At 60.2% G+C, this 21,855-nt stretch overlaps 2 protein-coding genes across 2 annotated transcripts in view; one reads left to right on the top strand and one right to left on the bottom strand.

Moving 5' to 3' along the window:
• CDK18 (cyclin dependent kinase 18) overlaps positions 1-21,855 on the top strand; it is a 238,384-nt gene that overhangs the window by 11,762 nt on the left and 204,767 nt on the right. The gene's annotated exons all lie outside the window — the stretch shown is intronic.
• On the bottom strand, positions 1,043-18,023 carry NUAK2 (NUAK family kinase 2). Its single transcript, XM_004610076.3, has 7 exons — positions 17,703-18,023; positions 9,173-9,293; positions 6,654-6,805; positions 6,414-6,479; positions 4,290-4,409; positions 3,786-3,918; positions 1,043-3,053 (listed from the first exon to the last, which is right to left on the bottom strand). The coding sequence occupies exons 1-7, from the start codon at positions 17,907-17,909 to the stop codon at positions 1,984-1,986; spliced, it is 1,869 nt and encodes a 622-aa protein (XP_004610133.2). The 5' UTR covers positions 17,910-18,023; the 3' UTR covers positions 1,043-1,983.

The following is a 21,855-nucleotide window of genomic DNA, read 5'->3' as shown; positions in this document are numbered from 1 at the left end:
GCTCAGGAGTTACTCTTGGCTCTGCACTCAGGAATTACTCCTGGCGGTGCTTAGGGAACCATATGGGATGCTGGGAATTGAACCCGGGTTGGCCAGAGTGCAAGGCAAATGCCCTACCCGCTGTGCTACCGTTCCAGCCCCTAGCAATTTTCTTTTGAGCGGGGCTCACCTGGAAATGCTCCGGCCCTGCACTCGGAAGTGACTCTTGGGTCGCCACATGTAAGGCAAGGGCCCTGCCCTCTGTGCTCTCTCTGGGCTCACCTTCTCACCGGCACTCACATCTTGGCTAGCTCTCGGTGGCTGGGCTCTGCGCCCCTTCCCCAGACTCAGTATCTCTGCCAGCTCCCTGGATGCAGGAAGGAGGGTCCCAATGCCCCTCCAACACAGGTAGGCAGGTGGGTGTGCTGTGACTAGGAGCCAGCGCCGGTCAGGACTGGAGATGCACGAGGCCAGCGAACCCCAGGAACAGGGGGGGCCTGGGGGGCCCAGCCAGCCTGGAGCTGGGGCCAGCCGGCGCGGGCCTGCACTTTGTCCTCATTCCTCCCTTTCATCCTCAGCCCAGGCCAGGACTTTCTGAATGGAGCAGCCCGGGAATGCTCAGCAGGGGGTGGGAGGGGCATTCCAGGCATTCCTGGCTGCAGAGAACGGGCTGGGGAGGGAAGAAAGGCTGTGGGGGTGTCTTCAAGCAGCGGACCGTGTTGGGCGGGGGAGGAGTGGAGAAGGCGGGACGGGGCGGTTGGGAACAGCCCCACGCTTTATTCTCTTTCAGTGTCACCACCTGCAGAGCAAACGGGGCCGGGTGCAGGATCCTAGCTGGGGGGGGGGCAGGTCTGCTGTGGGGGACACAGGGGGTGCTAGGGCTGGCCTTTTGCTGTCACTGTGTTTCGCACAGGCCACCCCAACCGGGGCAGGCCTGATGGCTCACTGCTCCAGAGCCAGCCGAGGGGTGTGTTTCACGGAGTATCTGCCTTCCCCGGCAGTGTTCTGACTTCAACGATGTCCCCGCCACCCCCAATGGTTGACCAGGGACCACCTGTGCCCCACACACCGACAGAGCCTGTTTTCCGATCACTGTTCTGCTTTAATGGAGTGGGGCTTTCTGGCCCCAGAGGAAGAGGGTCCAGTAGGTAGACAGACTCAGGACACACAGTGAGGGGGCCAGAGACATGCCCCCTCCCCCAAGACGCTACGACGACGACCATGAGGATTCAAGACCCTCCCTTCCACGAGGAGCTTGACATGATTGCCAAAACACGCAAGACTGTGTATTTTGCCTGTGCACAAGACTGAGGGCAGAGTGGATGTCCCCGGAACCAGGGATTCACATTGCAATCGGCAAGAGTCACTTAAAAACAAAAATAAAAACACACAACGGAGACACTGAAAATAAATAAAGACATTCTGGGGTCCTGAAAGCCCAGACACACAGACATACGGACACACTGATTCTCAGTAGCAGGGCGGCCTGGAGGCCAGAACTAGTATCTGAGGTGCAGGACGGGGGGGCCCCGGGTCCCGGGACCCCCTGGAGATGAGGTCCAATATTAGCCTGAGTCCTTTCAAGTCTTCTCGATGCAGAGCAGCTCTCCCGCAACCCACGCGGGGACCGGAGGTTGGAGAAGGGCGCAGGACCTTTGAGGGGTCGCGCTGTGCTCTCCCACGGGCTCTGAGCCCCTTCCAGCGAACCCCAGCCTTGAGGGGGCGCCAGGCCCTCTCTCAGTGTTGGTGAGAGTGGGAAAGGGGTGCCTTTGTCCCCCTCCCCGCTTGGCAAGAAGGCTCCGTGCCTGTCCTTTCTGCTGTGACAAAGGGAGAGGACAGAGCGGGTCCCCCCAGGACAAGAACGGGCAGCGGGCCCGGCCCCGGCCTCCCCTCGGCGTCTCCACTCTTCTTCCCCTCCCTCTATCTTCTGGGTCAGCCAGGGCTGGACACCCCCTAGGGTCCAGCGCCGGTGCTGGGCTCTCTGGGCAGGGCCGGCGCCCCCTCTCAGCTGAGCTTCGCACAGACCCCCAGGGCCTGGCGGTAGGCCTCCGTCACCTCCTGGCAGTCCATCAGGGAGAAGCAGCTGTCCCCCAGCGGGTCGCGCCGCCAGCGCCTCAGTGGCCTGGCCCCGGGACTCTCGGAGCCGGGCTGCTCCCGGCCCGTCAGGTCGTCCACGGACACGCAGCCCCGCAGCGGGGCCTCGGGGAGCCGCTCGGGCAGGTCCAGCTGGTCAAAGGACTCGGAGGACAGGATGCTCTCCTCGCTCACGGCCCCCGAGGGGCGGCCGGCCCGGGGGGCTGGGGGGACTGAAGCCAGCTGGTCTAAGGAGCCGGAGGTGGGGGCCGCCGTGAGGTCCAGCGCCGTGCGCGAGAACTTGCCGTTGTGCTTGAGGATGCCCTTGCGGTGCCGGGGGCCCGCGTCCGCGGGGGGCTTCTGCTCCACAGACGGCCCCCTGGCAAACACGTCCCCTGCGTCCAGGGGCTCCCCGGACTCGCTGGGCTCGGGGGAGGAGTAGTAGCCGGACTCCCGCTTCTGAGCCTTCCTCAGGATGCCCTTCCTGGGGGCCGAGGGCGCGGCCTGGCTGGGGCTCGGCTTGGCGCCCCCCCGGGCCACCTCCATCTCCTCCTCCTCCTCCTCCTCCTCCTTCTTCTTCTCCGCCTCCGCGGGGGCCGCAGCCTTCTTGAGAATGCCCTTGGGCTGCTTGAGGCTGCCCCTGCCCGGGTGCGGGTGCGGGGCGGCCGGGGGCTCCTGCAGGGGCTGCGCCATGTCGTTCTCCTTGCGGGACTTCTTGAGGGAGTGCTGGCGCTCCACGCCCGCGCCCCCCGCGTGCTGCCGGAAGAAGCTGCGCACCTTGGCCCCGTTCTCCAGCAGCGGGCGCGACGAGCGCCACAGCCAGCCCGCCACGGACGCCCGGCCCGCGTCGCCGCCCGGGGCCCCCGTCTCCGGCAGGGCCTCCTGCTCCCCGATGCGGGTGGCGTAGCCCCAGTTGACCCACCAGTGGCTGACCACGTCCTCCAGCGTGGCTCGGCGGCTGGGGTTCACCATGAGCAGCCACCGGATCAGGCCACAGGCATCTGGAAAGCAGAAGAACAGCACATCGTCGGCTGTGGTACCCAGGACCCTCCCCGCAACCCACCAGCACTTCGGCTACAGTGGGACTGGCCCGTGTCTCAGCACTTCCTGGTCACCGGGTGACTCTGAGAAGTTCCTCTCTGCCTTCCACCTGCTCCAGCCTAACCCCCACTGAGCCAGAGTTATATTTTTTCTTTTAGGGTCACACCTGCTGATGCACAGGGGGACCATATGGGATGCTGGGAACTGGACCTGGGTCGGCTGCGTGCAAGGCAAACGCCCCCCCATGCTGTACTATGGCTCCAGCCCCGCCACTGAGTTCTTGTTCTGTTTAGCTGTGGGGCCACCCCCGGCTGTGCTCAGGGCTTACTCTTGGCTCTGTGCTCAGGGGTCACCCCTGGTAGGGCTCAGGGGACCCTACGGGGGTGGGTGCTGGGGGTTGAACCTGGGTTGGCCGCATGCAAGGCTGGTGCCCTGCCCCGGTGCTCTTGCTCCAGCCCCAGCCTGCTCGGCCTTGTCTATCTGCTCCTCTGCTCTGCCTCTGGCCTGGACAAGCTCTCCGAGGGCAGGGAGGGGCAGGAGCCAGGGCACATGGAGCTCCTCACACCTCCTCCGGCCTCCCGGGGCACCTGCCACAGCTCAAAGGCAGCAGCGGGGAAACTTCAGTGGCGGGGTGGGAAGGCGGGGCCAGCTCAGAGGCCGGGCGGGAGCTGCACACGCTCCCGCTCACTCACCAGAGGGTCTAGGCGGCTCCCGGTAGGCCCCGTTGCTGATCTGTCTCATCAGCATCTTGTGGTCCTGCCCGTCAAAGGGCATGGTGCCGTGTACCAGGATGTAGAGGAGCACCCCCAGAGACCAGCTGTCCACCTGGGAGAGAGGGTGGTCAGCCAGACGCACTCGGGCCCTGGGCTGGGGGAGGGTGGTCCCAGGGAGCTGGCAAGCTCAGGGGCACGGGGGCGGCCCTCCCGGTGCCCGGGGAGCGGGGCCGGCACTGCACGGCTCTTGTGAAGGGCCAAGGTCCTCAGGGCCAGGGCAGCTGCGTGCAAGGCGTCGCCTCGGCTGTGATACCAGCCGCGGGCCCCACCTGGAGACGGGTTTCGGTTTCGGTTTGGACACTGAAGTCCGGGCCTTGGTGGAGCAGGATCCTCGTGTGTGCTAAGGGATGGGAGGGGAGCGGCCCATCCATCACTGCCTCCCGGGAGCCCCAGGTGCGGGGATGCCAGGGCGGCGGTTCTTACCTCGGGACCCGTGTAGGGCTTCCCATTGACGATCTCGGGCGAGGCGTACAGGGGGCTCCCGCAGAATGTCTGCAGGAACTGGCCGTGGTGGAAGAGGTTGGAGAGGCCGAAATCGGCGATCTGTGGGCGGGATGAACAATGAAGGAGCCTGGCGGGGGTCCTGGCTCTGCCCCGCCCTCAGCCACACCGGGCACTGCCCACCCCTCTGGGGTCCCGGGGAGGCTGTCAATGAGGGCAGTGAGGCAGGAGGAGGAGGGGACTCCAGGGGCCCTCCTCTTTCCGGGGACCCCCCCCCACCTCGCTCCACTCTCTCCTGTCTCCCCCTCCAGGGCCAGGACACCACCTCCCCAGGGAAGCCCTCCATGCCCAAGACCCCCACTCCCCGCCAAGGCTCCAGGGGCTCGCCGCACCCCTCACTCCCTGGGGCTGCTCCCTCAGAGGGCGGTACAGTTCCGCACCCAGTGCCGACCTCCTAGGGCCCCCTCCCCTCCTGAGGCCCAGGGGTGACCCATGGAGGAAGGACAAGGGGAACAGGAGCTGCCAAGTGGCGGGAGGGAAGGAGTCCCTGTCTCGTGTCAATGCCAGGACCTCAGCAGTCAGCCAACCCGCTGCCAACGGGGGTGAGGCCGAGATGCCCCTCCTAGCCCAGACCCATCTCCCCTCGCCCCTCCTAGCCCAGACCCATCTCCCCTCGCCACTCCTAGCCCAGACCCATCTCCCCGAGGCCCTCCTAGCCCAGGCTATCTTCCGAGTCCCACCCTCCAGGTGCAGGTGGGGAGCATAAGCCCTGCAGAGCTGAGGGCAATGACAGGAGCAGAACTGGGCCTAGTCAGAGCCCGGGTGAGGGATCTTCCTGGCCCCCCAGGATGCTGGAGAGCTTGAAGCCCACCGCAATGTCTCAGTCCCAGTGCCCCAGCTCTGCTCAGATGGATGCACTGCTGCTCAGCCCCCGTTGCTGGAGGATCCTGTGAGGCCGGGAGAGTTCTGTGAGGCCAACTCCCTCCTTTATGGCTTTATTTATTTATTTATTTTTTCTTTTTGGGTCACACCCAGCGATGCACAGGGGTTACTCCTGGCTCTGCACTCAGGAATTACTCCTGGCGGTGCTCACGGGACCATATGGGATGCTGGGAATCAAACCTGGGTCGGCCGTGTGCAAGGCAAACGCCCTACCTGCTGTGCTATTGCTCCAGCCCCACCTCCTTTATGGCTTTACTGGCCTCTTATCAGGCCGTCACTAGGCGAGGCCCGTGGCAGATGACTGGCAAGGATGGGAAAGTCTGTGGCTGTCTGAGTTGAAAGGAAATATTGGCGCCAGAGTCCCTCCCCGCCACCCCCCTGCCTACCTGCTCCGGGAATTGGCTGGATAAGGGGAATGAACTCAGTGCCAGGGTACCTCAGGGCACGGGCAGGAGCCACGGCCAAAGGGACTATGTCCTGGCTTCTGGAAGATTCCTTTTGTTTTCTGTTTTGGAGGTCACACCTGGCAGTGCTCAGGGGCTACCCCTGGTTCTGTGCTCAGGAATTGCTCCGGGGACCCTCTGAGGGTGCCTTGATGGGCAGTGGTGGTCGCAGCCACATGCCAGTTCAGTGCCTTTCCTATCTCTGTAGCCCCTGCGACATGCTAAAGCAGGCCCGAGTGCAAGGCCCCGCACCCTCGTGGGTCTCTGCAGAGCCCAGTCTGGGCCTTCCTCAGCATGGGCTTCGGGGGTCTCACCTGAACTGCCGGAACCCAGGAATGGTACAGCTGCAGGGAGGTGGTGTGAGGGGCTGTGCGAGGCACAGGTGCAGTGATTAAAGGGCATACACAGAGTGCGGGCAGGGACTCAGCCCCCGGGCTCCCCACCCAGCTTCTGGAGCGATCCTGCATGGACACTCCTGCCAGCCTGGTCCAGGAACGAACCCACTAGAGCCCGGACTCTGCCAATCGCAGGCCACAGGACCTCGAGCCCTCAGTGAGTCCTGGAATGGATAGGGGAGAGGAGGGGTCCCTACAGGCGCCAACAGAGAGGTCTGAGCTCGGGTCTTGCTGGAACACTCTCATCATTTCAAATCTTTGCCAGGGGAGTGAAAAGAGGCCGGGGAGGGGGTTCTGAGCTGCAGGACACAGGACTCGGGGCTCACCTTGATGTTTCCGTTGGCATCCAGGAGAATGTTCTCCAGCTTGAGGTCCCGGTGCACAATCCCATTCTGGAAGAGGAAGGGACGCGGGTCAAGGAAGGGCAGGCCACCAGGGAGGCCCGGACTGGAGGGGGGTGAGCACCGGAAGCTGGGAACGCCCCTCTCTAGGGGTACTCTGCACCCCAAGTCTTGGCTCTGCCATGCTGCCAAGCGGGGGGGGGGGGGCGGGGGGCAGGGGCTGACCTGGTGGCAGTAGTGCACGGCGGACACGATCTGCCGGAAGAAGTGGCGGGCGTCGCGCTCGCTGAGCCGCTGCCTCTCGCTGATGTAGTCGTACAGGTCGCCGCGGCTGGCGTACTCCATGACGATCACGATCTTGCTGCTGTTCTCGAACACTGGGCAGGAAGGAGCAGAGGGTGAGGCGCCTGCGGGGGGCTCTCCCCACCCCAGCCCTGCAGGACTCCAGGTCTCTGCAGCTCCTCTCCCAGACCACCAGCTCCATGCTTCAGGTGCCCCCGCTGTCCCCGCTCCTGCTCCCGCTGGTGGCCAGAGACTCTGGGAGACACATTAAGGCGGCAGGGTGGGCTGGAGCCCTGGCACCACCCCTCACGAGCTGGGCGACCTTAGCCAGCTAATCAATTATTTATTTATTTTTTTTTTTGCTTTTTGGATCACACCTGGTGATGCACAGGGATTATTCCTGGCTCTGCACTCAGGAATTACCCCTGGTGGTGCTCAGGGAACCATATGGGATGCTGGGAATCGAACCCGGGTCAGTCCACGTGTAAGGCAAACGCCCCACCCGCTGTGCTATTGCTCCAGCCCCCCCCTTTTTTTTTTTTTGCTTTTTGGGTCACACCTATTGATGCTCAGGGGTCACTCCTGGGTTTGCACTCAGGAATTACTCCTGGCAGTGCTTGGGGGACCATATGGGATGCTGGGAATCAAACCGGGGTCGGCCGCATGCAAAGCAAACGCGCTACCCGCTGTGCTATTGCTCCAGCCCCAGTTAATCAACTCTTATGCCTCAATTTCCTCCCGAAGCCTGGGGTAGTGATGACGACTTACAGGGCGAGAAGGAGAAGGGAGTGCCAGTTGCCAGTTGCCAGGCTGGCGGAACAAGCTGCCTCCAGACTGACATTGTCACAGCCCTGAGGAGGGGCACCTCCTGGCCCCTGGGGACGAGTGCTCTCAGGGAGCACCTGGAAATAATGTCCAGAAGCACCCCCCACAGGAAGGACAGAGAGGGCGGGAAATGTAGAAACGTGGAAGCTCGAACATACTCCAGTGGGCCGACCGGGCCGGGGCCTTGCACGCAGGGGTCAGTGCAGGCTGGTGATTAGCTGGCCTGTCCCGGCCCCAGCCCTCTGGAGAGGCCGGGCACAGCTGGCTTGCCAAACTGGCCCTTCAGCTCGGCATGTCACTGCAGCTTTGTGTCAAACGGGTCTGATGACTCTGGCCTGCCCGGCCAGGCCCAGACCTAGTGCCTGCGAGGAGGGGCCTGGGCAGCACGGCCGGGAGGACGCTGCTCCCCGTTTTCCTGGGACAGCACCTGGCTGAGGCGCTCCCCATCTGCACAGGGGTGCACGCAATCTTCGTGCCGTGGAAACCCCCAATTCCTGGAGCCAAGCAGGCACACCCTAGCCCCGAGGTCAGAGGTCGGCACCCAGGACTGGAGTTATCCCCACCTGCCTGGATCTGGGGACCCTGCCAGGACAGACGCACGGGGGGTTGTGTCATCCCTAAGTCAGCTGACTGGAAAGGTGCAGGGCAAGCCACGTCCTGAGCGCCAGGGGGTGTGGACACACAACACACACACACACATACACACACATAGAGTCACTAAGCTCAGCCTGGCTTCACCCACACGCTCACCTGCCCACTCTTCCCTGAGGGAACCCAGAGGTACCATTAGCCAGGCACTTGCCTGGGCTTCTTGGGAACAGGCTCAGGCCACAGGGCCCGAGTCTGTGTCCAGAGCCTGAGAAAGGTGTTGGCTCTCTGGCCCCGCTGGGAGCACGCAGGCCTGAGAGAGGGGTCTGCTCTCTCGCCCCGCCGGGGCAAGGGCAAACCCATAGGCCGCCGGGCCTTGTACCTGAGCCAAGGCCTTGAGCCTTGCGCTGCTCTCTATGGAGAGCAGACAGGTGTGCGTAGGAGGGTGCACCCCCTCTTTCCCTCGTCACCCTCTCTTGCTCACCGCTGTCTGGGTCACAGGGAACAGGGCAGCTGGTGTGGAAGGGCACACGGTGTCAGAGGAAGAGGAGGTGCGAGAGACGCAGAGGGGAGAGGCGGCCTCGCAGCAGCAATGACTCAGCGAGCCAGCTGGACTCAAGGAGAGGAGCACCCCAGTCCTGAGAGGGGACAGGACGAGCACTCCCACTCCTGGAACGGGGAGCACTCCCACTCCTGAAACGGGGAGCACTCCCACTTCGGAGATGGGGCAGGGAGGAGCACCCCCACTCCTGAGATGAGACAGAGGAGCACCCTCACTCACCCCCCACTCCTAGAGGGGTGCAGGTCTGCACCCCTGCCACACTGACATCCCCAGCTGGGAGGGAGAGCAAGACCAAGCAATGATGACCAAACTCTACAATCCACTGGGTTTTTCCTATGACTTGAGCACCGTGTGACATTTCATTTGACCTTTGAGAGTGCCCTGTGGCCTTGGCAGGGCTCTCGGGCTTCACAGAAGAGGACCCGAGACCCAGAGTCGACCTTTTGTCTCCTGCCCACCTGCCCCCACGCCCCCCCGCTGTCACTACCTTCATGGATGGCGATGATGTGCGGGTGGTTGAGCGACGACATGATCTCGATCTCCCGCCGGATGTGCAGCAGATCCTGCTCATCCTTGATTTTGTCTTTTCGGATCAGCTTGATGGCCACCTGGGGACAGACAGAACAGGGGATGCGTGAGGAGAGAGGCCTGGCGGGAACAGGCAGCTCTGAGGACTGCTTATTCCGGGGTCTGCCTGAAGCTACGCCTGAGGCCTTGGGGTCCCCGGAGCCCAGCCCTGGGTGGGGGCGGGCTGGAGAGGAGGCTCTTGCAGGGCTGGAGCGGGCCCCGCCGTGGGAAGGAGCAGCCTCCGGAGTGCCCCGGCAGGCGGAACAGTGACAGAGCGCCTCGTCAGGCGGATGCTCGGTGCCTCACACGGCCAGGCTGGCGTCCTCGAGGATGGATCGCCACACACTGTGGGCACTCAGCAGACGGAATGCCCACTGACTGCACTGGCAAATGAACTGTCCCCCCCACCCCCAACCGCCTGGGGAAAACACCTCCACAGGGTGCTCCAAGCACAAAGCACTGGCTGGCACAACCCGGAGATGCGCAAAAACCTGCGAACGGCCCAGACACGAGGACAAACACTGTCCAAGGCAGTTCACAGACCCCGAAGGCAGCAGAGGGGAGAGGGGAGGGAGGCACTGCTGAGGGGACCTGCACTTCTGTTGGGCTGAGACAGCGTGGGACGGTCACACAAGCTCATGAACTAACTACTTCACTTAAAATGGCAAGTTTCATGTTACAACCTTTTTTTTTTTCTTTTTGGGTCACACCAGCGATGCTCAGGGGTTACTCCTGGCTCTGCACTCAGGAATTACCCCTGGCAGTGCTCAGGGGACCCTATGGGATGCTGGGAATTGAACCTGGGTCAGACTGGGTCGGCCACGTGCAAGGCGAGCGCCCTACCCTCTGTGCTATTGTTCCAGCCCGTTACAATTATTTTTATCACCCAAAAATATAAAAAAAAAAGGGAAGAACCTCCCCTCCCCCCAGACGCTCTGATCTGGGCCAGGAATGCCCCCGTCCCCAGGAACAAACAAACGAACTCCCAGAGCTGCAGGGCTGCCCTGGGAAAGGTGGAGAGCCCATATAAGGCCGAGCCCGGCCGGCACAGGAAGGGTGGAGTGAGGCGAGAGGAAACGGAGACAGACCATGAAGTGGCACCTCTGGGCAGAGAGGGGCAAACGCAGCAGCGTGTGGCCCTGTGGCCCCTGGCGTGTGCAGGGGGGAGTCGGGACTGTCCGCAGGGAAGCCCCGGCTTCCTTCCCATTCTGTGAAGCACAACAGGCGCCGGGCAGCCCCTGGCGCAAGTGCTGGGCAGGCCCCGGGCAGTCAGGGGGCGGGGGGGGGGGGCGGTCCTCTCGGTCCTTCCTCGGTCCCTCGGGCACCCCCCAAGTTCGACAGTTCCCCTCTCTGCGCCAGACAGGCACAAACAGCACCGCCTTCCAGTCCCCAGTTCCAAAGGAGACAGAAAAGGGAGCCCCCCTGCCACGGGAGGGGCTCTAATCCCGCCTTTCACGGGCCCTGCAGGCGGACAATGGCTTCCGGAGGGGGACAGCGGCTGTGTTCCCCAGGGGACAAGAATGCGGAACGTGGAACGCGCGTAATCTCGTAAGAGGAGCTGCTCACAAAGACGCCCGTCACCCCAGCGACGGCCACGGGTGCCTCCCCTAGAGCTGCATCCCTGAAAGAGGACAATGGCAGGGGGCAGGGCACCGGGAAGCCCCCCCAAACCCCCCCAGAATGCTGAAGAGGCCCAGGTGCCAGCTGCAGGGGAGGCTGGGGGCGGGGGCTTTGCGCGCTGCCTTCTCCCCAGTGACCCAAGGCAAGGGGGCCAAGGGGGCACCGGAACCCTCTTTTCTGGATTGAACCGGCCGCACCCTCCAGACCTCTGACAGGGGACTCGAGGGACTTAACTATCTCCTCTGAATTCTTTTTGCTTTTTAAAATCAGACAACAGAGATTAAGTGTTGCGAAGCCGGAGTGAGAGAAAACCAGCCAGAGATAAATCGCACACTTGAGATCTCGCATCAGGCGGCTGCGTGAGGGGCTGACACCACCGTGCGAACTGAGATGCCAAACACAAAGATGCTGCCCCAATCCTCAGCACCCCAAGGTCCCTTGAGCAGTGCTGGGATTGTCACCCTCACCGGCCCTCAGCACGAAACATAAAACAAGGGAGAAACTGAACTATTTGCTTAAAAACATTAAAAACAAAACAAAACAAAAAAATAGAGGCAGTCTATTGCACGCTGCTGACCAGGGCTCGATCCCAGCATCCCAGATGGTCCCCTGGGCACAGCCAGGAGTGATTCCTGAGTGCAGAGCCACGAGTAACCTCTAAGGATCACCGGGTGTGGCCAAAAAAAAAATTTTTTTTTTAAAAAGGAAGATTAAAAAGAAAAAATAGAGGGGCTGGAGCAATAGCACAGCGGGTAGGGCATTTGCCTTGCACGTGGCCAACCCGGGTTCGATTCCCAGAATCTCATATGGTCCCCTGAGCACCGCCAGGAGTGATTCCTGAGTGCATGAGCCAGGAGTAACCCCTGTGCATCGCCAGGTGTGACCCAAAAAGCAAATAAATAAATAAATAAATAAAAGTTCTTAAAAAAAAATAATACATGCAGTCTAAAGAGTGCTAGGAGTGCCCACACAGGCAGATTTGCCCCCGTAGAACCCGAGGCCCAGTTCCTTCGGCTTTGGAAGCCAGGGGTTCCGAAGCCTAATCATTCTTAATCCCCAGACACAGTTCCGGCCTCCCTTGGACTCAGGCTCTGCCTTGCGGCCGGGAACCCCATCACCCATGTTGGGTGCTGGGAGAGCACAGTGGGGCCGGCATGGCGGGGGGGGGGGGGGGAAAGAAAGGCCTGCAGGGGCTGGGCGGCGAGGCAGAGGCTCCCTCTCCCTGTCGTCAGCATCCCTCTGACTCTCCGCCCAGGCCCGGGTCTCTGCTACAGACAGTTCAGAGTTGTTTCCTGGCAGACTCACATCACCGGGTCAACACGGGCTAAGTCACCAGCCATCCCTAGTTGATAAACCAGGTGTGATCTTCTGCCCTTCAGCTCAGCAAAGAGACTCATTAGGGACCTTTGTTCTCATCTGCAGAACAGCTGAGCAACCTCTAGAATCACAAAGACACTGACTAGTGCTCAGAGGATTTAAAAAATTTAAAAAATCACCAGATAGATCGTGCAGAGGCAGAAAGGCAATCCTGGAGCAGTGGGTGCCACCCTTAGGGATGCCCCACATATTCACCAAGAAATGAAGTTTCGGAGACAGAGTCCATGGCCATTCCACCTGGGGGTGGGGTGGGCACAGAATCGGGGTTCCGGGGTAGGAGAACATAAAGCGAATTACCCGGCCGGCCGGCCTTGGGTGTGAAAGATTAGTCCTTGCGGAGCTTCCATGGTTTGGCTAACTGGTCTGGCCAGTTCTAGGGCTGCATCTGAAAATGAAAGGCCACTTCTTCTCTGGCATCGTCTCTGGCATCTGAATGCCTACTGTGTGCCTGGTGTCACACTAGGTACAGGGGACTCAGACAACTGAGCCCAGGTCATGAGGCCCCAAGAGAGGCAGTTAGGACACCTGCGGGCTCCGTGATGGACGCCACAGCAGAGCTCCCGGGGCCTACAGAGGCGCTTCTTTGCTTGAGGGGCCGTGAACACCACCTCTGGGAGAAGACTTTGCTTTTGACCATGAAGGATTAGGGAAATGATGGGGGGGGGAGGGGCGGCTAGGGAAAGACATCAGGAGCACTCCAGGCAGAGGAAGCTTTGAGCAAAGGTCAGAGAAAAGATGCATTTGCACAGCAGGTCCTGAAGCTCTTCTCCAAACTCTAGCCAGCCTGCTGAGTGGCGTCAGAAACAGGGGGCAGGAGCGACAGCACAGCGGGTAGGGCATTTGCCCTGCACCTGGCCGACCTGGGTTCGGTTCCCAGCATCCCACAGGGTCCCCTGAGCACCGCCAGAAGTTAATTCCTGAGTGCATGAGCCAGGAGTAAGTAACCCTTGTGCATCGCCGGGTATCACCCAAAAAGCCAAAAAAAAAAAAAACAAAAGAGAGAGAGAGAGAGAGAGAGAGAGAGAGAGAGAGAGAAGAAAAAAGGTCACCAGCCGCTAGCCACAAAGGCACGGATGAGCTCTGTGGTGAAGGGCTTGTTGTCAGAGCCCCTGCTTCAGCCATGCAGACCTGCCTGAGGGGAAGTCCTCAAAGCAGAAGTGCCATCTCAGAAGACAAAGGCTCCTTGGAGATGCCCTGCCCTGCCCCCAGCCAGCACCCTCCTCCCGACCCCCCCCCACCAGGGAATGCCCCATCCCACTCTGACAGGAGCCAGGCTGCCCAGGGCACAGCCCCCCCCCCACATCCAATTACAGATTCACAACCACACGAGGGATCGAGCTGGCTGCTGGGCTCCATCTCTCCCACATTTCCCCCTCCGGGGAGCCAAGAGCAGGGAGGACCTGGGTCCAGCTAGCTGTCTTAGAAAAGCGCGGTTTGAAGAGGATACTTTCAGGGGTCTTGCCTGTAGCTTTGCACAAACAAGATCTAGGCGGTGGGGAGAGCGCCCAGCGGGCTGGGGTACACGCCTGGCGAGCACAGTACTCTGGATCCGATCCCTGGCCTGGCTTGGCATCCTAAGCCCCGGTGGCCCCCAGCACTGCTGGACCGTTACGACCCCCTCCCTCCCTCTGCCCGCCCCCCACACACACATTAAAAACATTCAGAAGTGCTGGCTCCAGGAGCAAGGGGCACTGCGCAGAGCTACAGCCTGGCTCCCGACTCCCCTGGCCGTTCCTGGGGAGCATCTGCCTTCCGCGCAAGGGGTGGGCCGAGGCACTGCAGGATGACCCACTTAGATAATGGGGAGCGGCTGGGCCCGCGGGCACTAGGCTAGGGAGAGCGTCTGGGGGGCGGCTCACCATCCCATACATCTTCCCAGAGACGGAGGGTTGGCACCGGCTCTGAGGGGCGTCTGAGCCCCTCCCCCTCCGTGCAGATCCTCTTCCCCTCCCTACCAACTTCTGGTCCCCTCCACCAAGAGGGCAGGCGGGGCGCTTCCCGGCCCGGCCCTCTGTGTGTGGCTTGGCCGGAGCCCAGGGACAAGCGTCGCCTGCAGCCTGGGTCTCCTTCTCCGTGGCTGAACAGGCAGGTGCAGGAGGAGCTGGAGGCCGCGGCCCACGGACGTGCCTCTGGCAGCCGGCCCAGTGGGAGCCCTTCTTGGCAGCAGGAGCCAAAGCGGAGATGAGGACTTTGAACAAAGCAGAGACCAAAGAGCTCTGGCTTGGAAGCTGCAGGGGAGACGTGGGCTGGGGGGGTGGGGTGGGGTGGCGGAGCCGAGGGCGTCCAGGGCGGCCTTGCTAGAATAATGACACCCTGTGTCAGCAACTGTGCCGAGTCCTCTACCTTGATGCCCGGGTTGAAGCCAATAAGCATGACAGGTGGCCGGAAGTACTGTAACCCCACTGTACAGATGAGCAAACTGAGGCAGGGTTCACAGAGCTGGGAAGCTGCAGTGTGGTGTTTAAACCCTGCAGTCTGACTCTGGCCCAGTAGCTTTGTGTGTGTGTGTGTGTGTGTGTGTGTGTGTGTGTGTGTGTGTGTGTGTGTGTGTGTGTGTGTGTTTGGGTCACTCCTGGTGATGCACAGGGGTTATTCCTGGTTCTGCACTCAGGAATCACCCCTGGCGGTGCTCAGGGGACCATATGGGATGCTGGGAATCGAACCCGGGTTGGCCGCGTGCAAGGCAAACGCCCTACCCGCTGTGCTATTGCTCCAGCCCCGGTCCAGTAGCTTACAGACCAGTGAAAATCCAAAACAGCGTCCGTCCACAGAGTGAAGGTGGTTCCTAGTGACCACACACCCACACCGCCAGGGACAGTGACCCGAATGGCAAAGCTCATTGGGGCAAGCCAGGCCCCTGTGGGTAAGTTGGGAGTCCCCGGGGTGGGGCCGCACAGGACAGCACAGGACAACTCAGGATGCCCCTCTAGGCCTTGGTACCCTGTCTGACAGCGCTGGGAGCCGTCCCTCTCAGTCCTTAGCCCCGCCAGAGACAGGGACCGAAACACAAGGCCCCGAGCACATCTACTTGTAGCCCCTCGAGCTGGGCAGCCCCCCATGTGTGCACCGAAGGGCCCGGCAGGTGTTTTTCTCTTTAGGGGGCAGGTGGCCGGGCAGCCGGGAGAGTCCCAGGAGGAAATGTCATTTGGATGCCAGGCATGCACTCTGAGACCAGGAGATCCAGAACAAATATTTGTCTTTCCTTTGATGGCCTCCTGGAGTAGCCATTAATCCGGTCCGGCCGGCCCTCCCTCTGCCCCCTCCAGCCAACAGCCAACGGTAGCAACCTCGGCTTCAGGTCAGGGCTGGGGCAGGCTAGAGAGGTGCAGATGACCAGGCCAGGCCCCCAGCTGGCTCTGAATCTCCCCCCAAACAATCTCAGCTCCCCTTGAGGCAGGTGGGGGGGCAGAGCCACACCCCTCCCCCACAGGAGTCTCTGAAGGTACTTCAGGGCGCCCCTGCAGGGAACAGGAGAGGCAGTAATGGGGGGGGGGTCCCCTGAGAAGCCCTGTGCGCAGCTGCTCTGGAGGAAGTGATGTGGGGATGGTCGGCAGAGCAGGCGGACCCCGGAGCAGGGCCAGGAGCCCCCTCCTGGTCTCCTGCCTGCGCCCCAGACCGGGACAGAGGCAGGGAATGCCTCCTGAACTCTCTGCTCTGATGTAACAGGAGCAGGAATCCCGCCTCCAGCACGGAGGCTGCTCAGCGAGAGCCGGTTTATCTCACTCCAGAACCCATGCTTCCCCCTGCCCGCCCCCGCCCTGCCCTCCGCCAGGCGGCCCAGGGCAGGATCTCTGAACTTCAATCTCAGTTCCCTGTTCTGGGTGCTGGGACTGTCTTCCCCGAACAAGAGGCACGAGCCACAGGCCCTGGGCAGCCTGGTCCCGCTAAGCCCCTGACAACGCCTGGGCCCCTGTCTCGAGCCTGGAGCCTCCCTGGCCCTCACAGTTACAGAAAGAGAAAGAAAAGGAAAGCCAGGAAGTCCATGATTGCCCAATAGCTGTAACCTGGCAGCGGGCACAGGGGACCGTGCCAGGCGTTAGCAGGAAAAACACACTCAGGGCCCTTTAATCCACCTCCTTTCTCCAGCGGCGACTCTCCCTCACCAATGAACTGACTTCTTGAATTTCAAACCAGCTACTGGCTGCAAAAGCAAACAGTCCAGGGAGGCAGTTGCTGCCATGGCCAATGGGCAAAGTTGTGCCATATGCATGTTCACACATGCTCACACGCTCACACTCACACACACACACATGCTCACATGCTCATACATAGGCACACACACTCAACAAATGCTCACGTACACACGTTCATAAGCATACACACTCAACACATGCTCACACACACTCAACACAGCTCACACATGCTCACAGATTCACACACATGCACGCATGTATACACTCACACACTCACACACATTCAACACACACCTGCACACATACAACAGAATCATGCATGTGCTCATACGTGCATGCACATGTTCACATACTCAACACATGCCACACACTGACACACACTCACATGCGCTCATACACATGTACACATGTTCACATACATGCTCATCCACGCTACATGTTCATGCACACATGCTCACACACATGATCATAAACATGCTCACACTCACACACACTTAACACACATGCATATACACACATGCACACACGCTCACTCATGCGCGCACACTCACATGTCTCACAATCACCACCCACCTGGACGGGGCACAGCAATCCCTGGACCACCCTGCCCTCAAAGGCTGGTCTGAATGCAAATTATTCTGGCCCCATGCTGGACTCCAGGTAAAGCACCTGGACGTGGAACCAGAGAATACTATGTTAGAGAAGTACCGGGGGGATTACTAAGCTCAAATTTGAGAATCGTGCTAACTACCTTCCAGCCAAATGAGAGGAACTGGCCTCACCCAACAAAACATCAGTTCTTACGGTGGGCTGACTCAGGAATTACTTACATTCACATTTTCATTTTCTAACTTTTTTTGGTTTGTTTGGCGGCTACACCCGGCGATGTTCAGGACTGAACTCCTGGCCCTGTGCTCTGTGCTCACTCCTGGCAGTGCTCGGGGGACCACCATATGGGGTGCGGAGCACGGAACCCGGGCGGCCACGTGCAAGGCAAGTGTCCTGCCAACCCGCTGTGCTACCTATCGCGCGGGCCCCGAGGCCTATTTTCTACCATGTTCCAGACAGGGAAAGTTGAGCAATGACCCCGGTCCTCACGGGATCGTTACGGCCGCGCCCCCGACGCTCCCCGCTGCCTGCCCACAGCGTCCCGGGCACGGGGCGGGGACCGGCGCGGGCGCTGCGCTCGCGTTCCGGGGACAGACGCACCGTACCCGGGAGCTGGACAGCCGCGGGACCCGGTGACCCCCGCCCGCGCCGCGGCCCGGACAGCCCGCGGGTGGGTTCGTGAGCGTGGGACCCGGGGCAGGGGGCACTCACCAGGCGGCCCGAGCTCTCCCGCGCCTTCTTCACCTTCCCGTACGTGCCTTTGCCCAGCGTCTCCAGGAACTCGTAGCGGTGGCGCAGGTTGTGCTTGTGGTGGTGCCGCTTCACCGCCTGCTTCTTCATCAGGGGCTTGGGCGACTTGATGAGCCCGGCGGGGCCCGAGACGGGGCCGGGCCCCCGCGCGGAAGCCGGCGACTCCATGCGGCGCACCCGAGAGCCGGCGGCGCCCGACCCGCGCCCAGCCCGCGCACCCCCAGCACCGCCGCGCGCCGCCCGGCCCCGCAGCCCCGGTGCTTATAGACGCCGCCCGGCCGCGGCCCCGGCCACGCCCCCCGCGCCCATTGGTCGGCTCGCCCGAGCTCGGCGACTCGGGCCTGCTCTGAGTGGCTCGCCCGGAGCCCTGGTCCCGCCTCCTACGCCAGAAGAACCGGCTGGGAGAGCAGCGCCGGTGGGTGGCGGAGAGTCGGGCGTTGGGGCTGTCGCAGGGGCCCCTTGCAAGCGGGCTCTTTCCTCCGAGTGGCTGGCGCTTGTCCTGGCTAGAGCCACTTGTTGTCCTTCCATTGTGCAGTATTCTGTTACAGGGGCAAGCTGAGAGTGACAGAAGTCACCAGGGCATTTCTCCACCCTGCTTCTCTCGAACCAAAATTCATAAAAATCACTGTAAGATCTTAAGGGATAGACGCAATCCAGTTCTGGGGTCTCCATCATCCCAGCTTGGGATGTGTAATTGATTCCTTTCTTTTATATTTGGGGTTTCCTCTTCTCTCCTATTTTCCTAAAGAAAAGAACTGTAAAGCGATAAAGCAATGCCAACCGGGGTGGGGAGGATGAAATGGAGGCAGATTCTAGCCAAGGCAGGAGTCCGGATGCGGGGGGCCGGGGGGGGGGGGGGTGGGGGTGGTGTCTGAGTTCACTTGTCTCTTTTAGATCACAAAACATAATTCTGCGAAGTTCTGACCTGTTCATCAAAGGCTGGAGAGATGAGTAAGTTCCCTCAAAATGTGGTGGGATGTCTGTGTGTTGGCGGAGGCAGGATAGTAAAGCCAAACACTGATTAATTTAGAGGAAATGTGTCGCACTTTTATTTATTTTTATTTTAATGAATCACCGTGAGATAGTTACAGACTTACATATGCTTACAAACTTGCGTGATTACGTTTCGGTCATGTAATAATGTTTGAGTACCTACCCCTCCATCCGTGCCCATTCTCCACCACTGTTTCCTGGTGTATCCCTCTGTATCCCTCTGGCCACTCCCCCCTGCTCCCTCCCTCCCCCCCATTTCCTCTTACTCTCTCTCCTTTTTGCGTAGTACTTTTATTATTTAACGTGTGTCCTAGAACTGTTCACAACCAACCACCCAAGATTTCCTCTCTGTTATTTTGGAGCTGGGAGGACAGTTAGTAGGTTCTGAGATTTGGCCTTTGGTGGGGGGTGGTGTGGGAAGGAGTTTCCAAGTGATACTCAAGAGACCCAGGGGTCCCCCTAGGTGATTCTTGCCAACTGGGCCATCAGGAGGGCCCCAGGAGGCGGAGCCGCTCAGGCCCTGTGCTGCTGAGGGTTTCCAGGGAGTGTTTAAGGTTTTGTGCCTCCGGCCCAGAGCCCCGTTCTGAGGGACATTTGGAATGAAGAGAGAATATATGCGGGCTCTTCCTCTGCTTCTCACTGAGGGGGTGAGAGGAGAAAAGAACATTCCGTGGGAGTCTTTGTGATACCCCAGTTTGATGCAGCAGAAATGGCATTCTGCCCCAGGCCGCACTCTTGGGAAGAAGGCTTCGGGGTACGGCAGGCTGGGTGTTTGCCTTGTACGCAGCCAACCCAGCATCTCCTCCTGTGCTTTGAGTCCTGCCAGGAGTGATTCCTGGGTGTCGAGCTAGGAATAACTCCTGAGCATCGCCAGGTGTCACCCCCAAACCAAACCCAACAAAAACTAGCAGGGCTGAGATGCAGCCTCTGAGGGGCCGTGTCCAGTGTGTCTCGGGCTTTCCGAGCAGCCGGGACTAGCTCCCAGCCTGGAGTTTGTACTTGGTGCCTGCATTGCCGACCTCACCGAGCCTGCCATCCTGTCTGGGTTCCAGGGTGAGTTCGGATAGAGAAAGGGGCCCATCACTGCTGTGCGGTGTGGAGAATCCCTAGGGAGGAAACCACCCCCTTTCCCGCATCTTGAGGGCCACAGGCGCAGGCAGACATTTGGTTTCTTCTCCCCTTACCGGCTTCCCTCTTGCTCTGGGCACTTGTGAAAATAGAACAAGGCCCAGAAAATGGAGCAGTTCTGCAAATTCCTGCTTCCTCTCCCCGAGGTCTGCCTCCCTTCTGGGACAGGGGTGGGGGTGGGGTGGGTGGGAGCAGGGTGACCAGAACTCTGCGGGCGTCATGGACAGTGCAAAACCAAGCCCAGGGCTTGACTTGGAGGGGAGTGGGGGAGACCCGGATTCTAGCCCAAGAGCCACCCCAGTTCTGGGACCTTCTCCCTGGGTGCTGTCTCTACAGGTAGAAGGGTGTCGAGATACACCTGACCCCGGGCTCAGAAAAGTCCCAGTCCAGTGACAAGCAGAGCAGTCCCAGACAGAGGCTCACGGGACTCCGATGGGAGAAGAGCAGCATGTTCTTGAGGTGTTGGACAGGGGACCCCCTGCCCTCGGGGAGGAAGCTTCCTGCACAAGAGAACAAAACGGCCTTTTGAGGGGAATTAAGTTACCCCTCATGGTGCCCCAGAGGCCACTCTCAGGGTGCAGCCCCCCAAGTTTGCGCTCTCCTAGGCCTATAAAAGGGCTTTTTTTTTTTTTGTTTTTGGGTCACACCCGGCGATGCACAGGGGTTACTCCTGCCTCTTCACTCAGGAATTACCCCTGGCGGTGCTCAGGGGACCATATGGGATGCTGGGATTAGAACCCGGGTCGGCCACGTGCAAGGCAAACACCCTACCCGCTGTACTATCACTCCAGCCCCTATATAAAAGGGCTTTTTATTTTTTTTCTTGATTTTTTTTTTGCTTTTTGGGTCACACCCGGCAATGCTCAGGGGTTACTCCTGGCTCTGCACTCAGGAATTACTCCTGGCGGTGTTTGGGGGACCATATGGGATGCTGGGAATCGAACCCGGGCTGGCTTCGTGCAAAGCAAACACCCTACCCGCTGTGCTATTTCTCCAGCCCCTAAAAGGGTGTTTTAAGTGGAGATTTAAAGGGGATTGTCAATTAGCCAAAGGAATAAACATTTCCTCATAAATAAGATTTAAAAAATTACAGAGTGGGGGCTGGAGTGATAGCACAGTGCGTAGGGCGTTTACCTTGCACGCGGCCAACCCGGGTTCGATTCCCAGCATCCCATGTGGTCCCCCAAGCACTGCCGGAAGTAATTCCTGAGTGCAAAGCCAGGAGTAACCCCTGAGTACTGCCAGGTGTCCCAAAAAGAAAAAAAAATTACAGAGAGGCCGAGAGAGACTGCAGTGCTTAAGGCATAAGGCAGTCATGTGACCAATCCCAGCCGTCTCTCAGGCACTGCATGTGGTCCCCAAGCACTGCCAGAAGTAACCCCTGATTATAGTAGCCCCTGTGTACCTCTGGGTATAGATCCCAACACCCCAACACCCAAGACCAAAAGGAAAGAATAGGTGAGCCTAAGATCCCTTTTGAGCTTAATCTAGATGCTCTGAGTTCTTCCAAGCATCCCTAGTAGTTCAGGGCACTGTGGGTCCAAAGGACACTCAGTAGAAGCTTATCCAGTGGAGCAACGTGTGCGCCCTAGAAAGAAAGACTAGAGTGTCCATGGGGACCGAGTCCCACCCCAGCACTCGGGGACCTGCTCAACAGCGAACCATTGGCTGTTCCTCTTGCTTCAGATTGGTGGGCCACAATGAGCCTCCATAGGGGTGCGAGCTGTGAGTGAGCGAACTCCACACAGAGGCTCTTCCCTGCAGGATGGAAAAGCTGGGGCCACCAACCCGACTGAAAAGCTACTCCAGGAGCTGGAGCAATAGCACAGGGGGTAGGGTGTTTGCCTTGCACGCGGCCGACCCGGGTTCGATTCCCAGCATCCCATATGGTCCCCTGAATACCGCCAGGACTAATTCCTGAGTGCATGAGCCAGGAATAACCCCTGTGCATTGCCAGGTGTGACCAAAAAAAAAAAAGAAAAAAAAAAGAAAA

The sequence above is a fragment of the Sorex araneus genome, chromosome 7 (assembly GCF_027595985.1).
Source record: "Sorex araneus isolate mSorAra2 chromosome 7, mSorAra2.pri, whole genome shotgun sequence".
Lineage (NCBI taxonomy): Eukaryota > Metazoa > Chordata > Mammalia > Eulipotyphla > Soricidae > Sorex > Sorex araneus.
The sequence above is the reverse complement of the archived record's forward strand: the minus strand, read 5'-3'. Positions and strand labels throughout refer to the sequence as shown.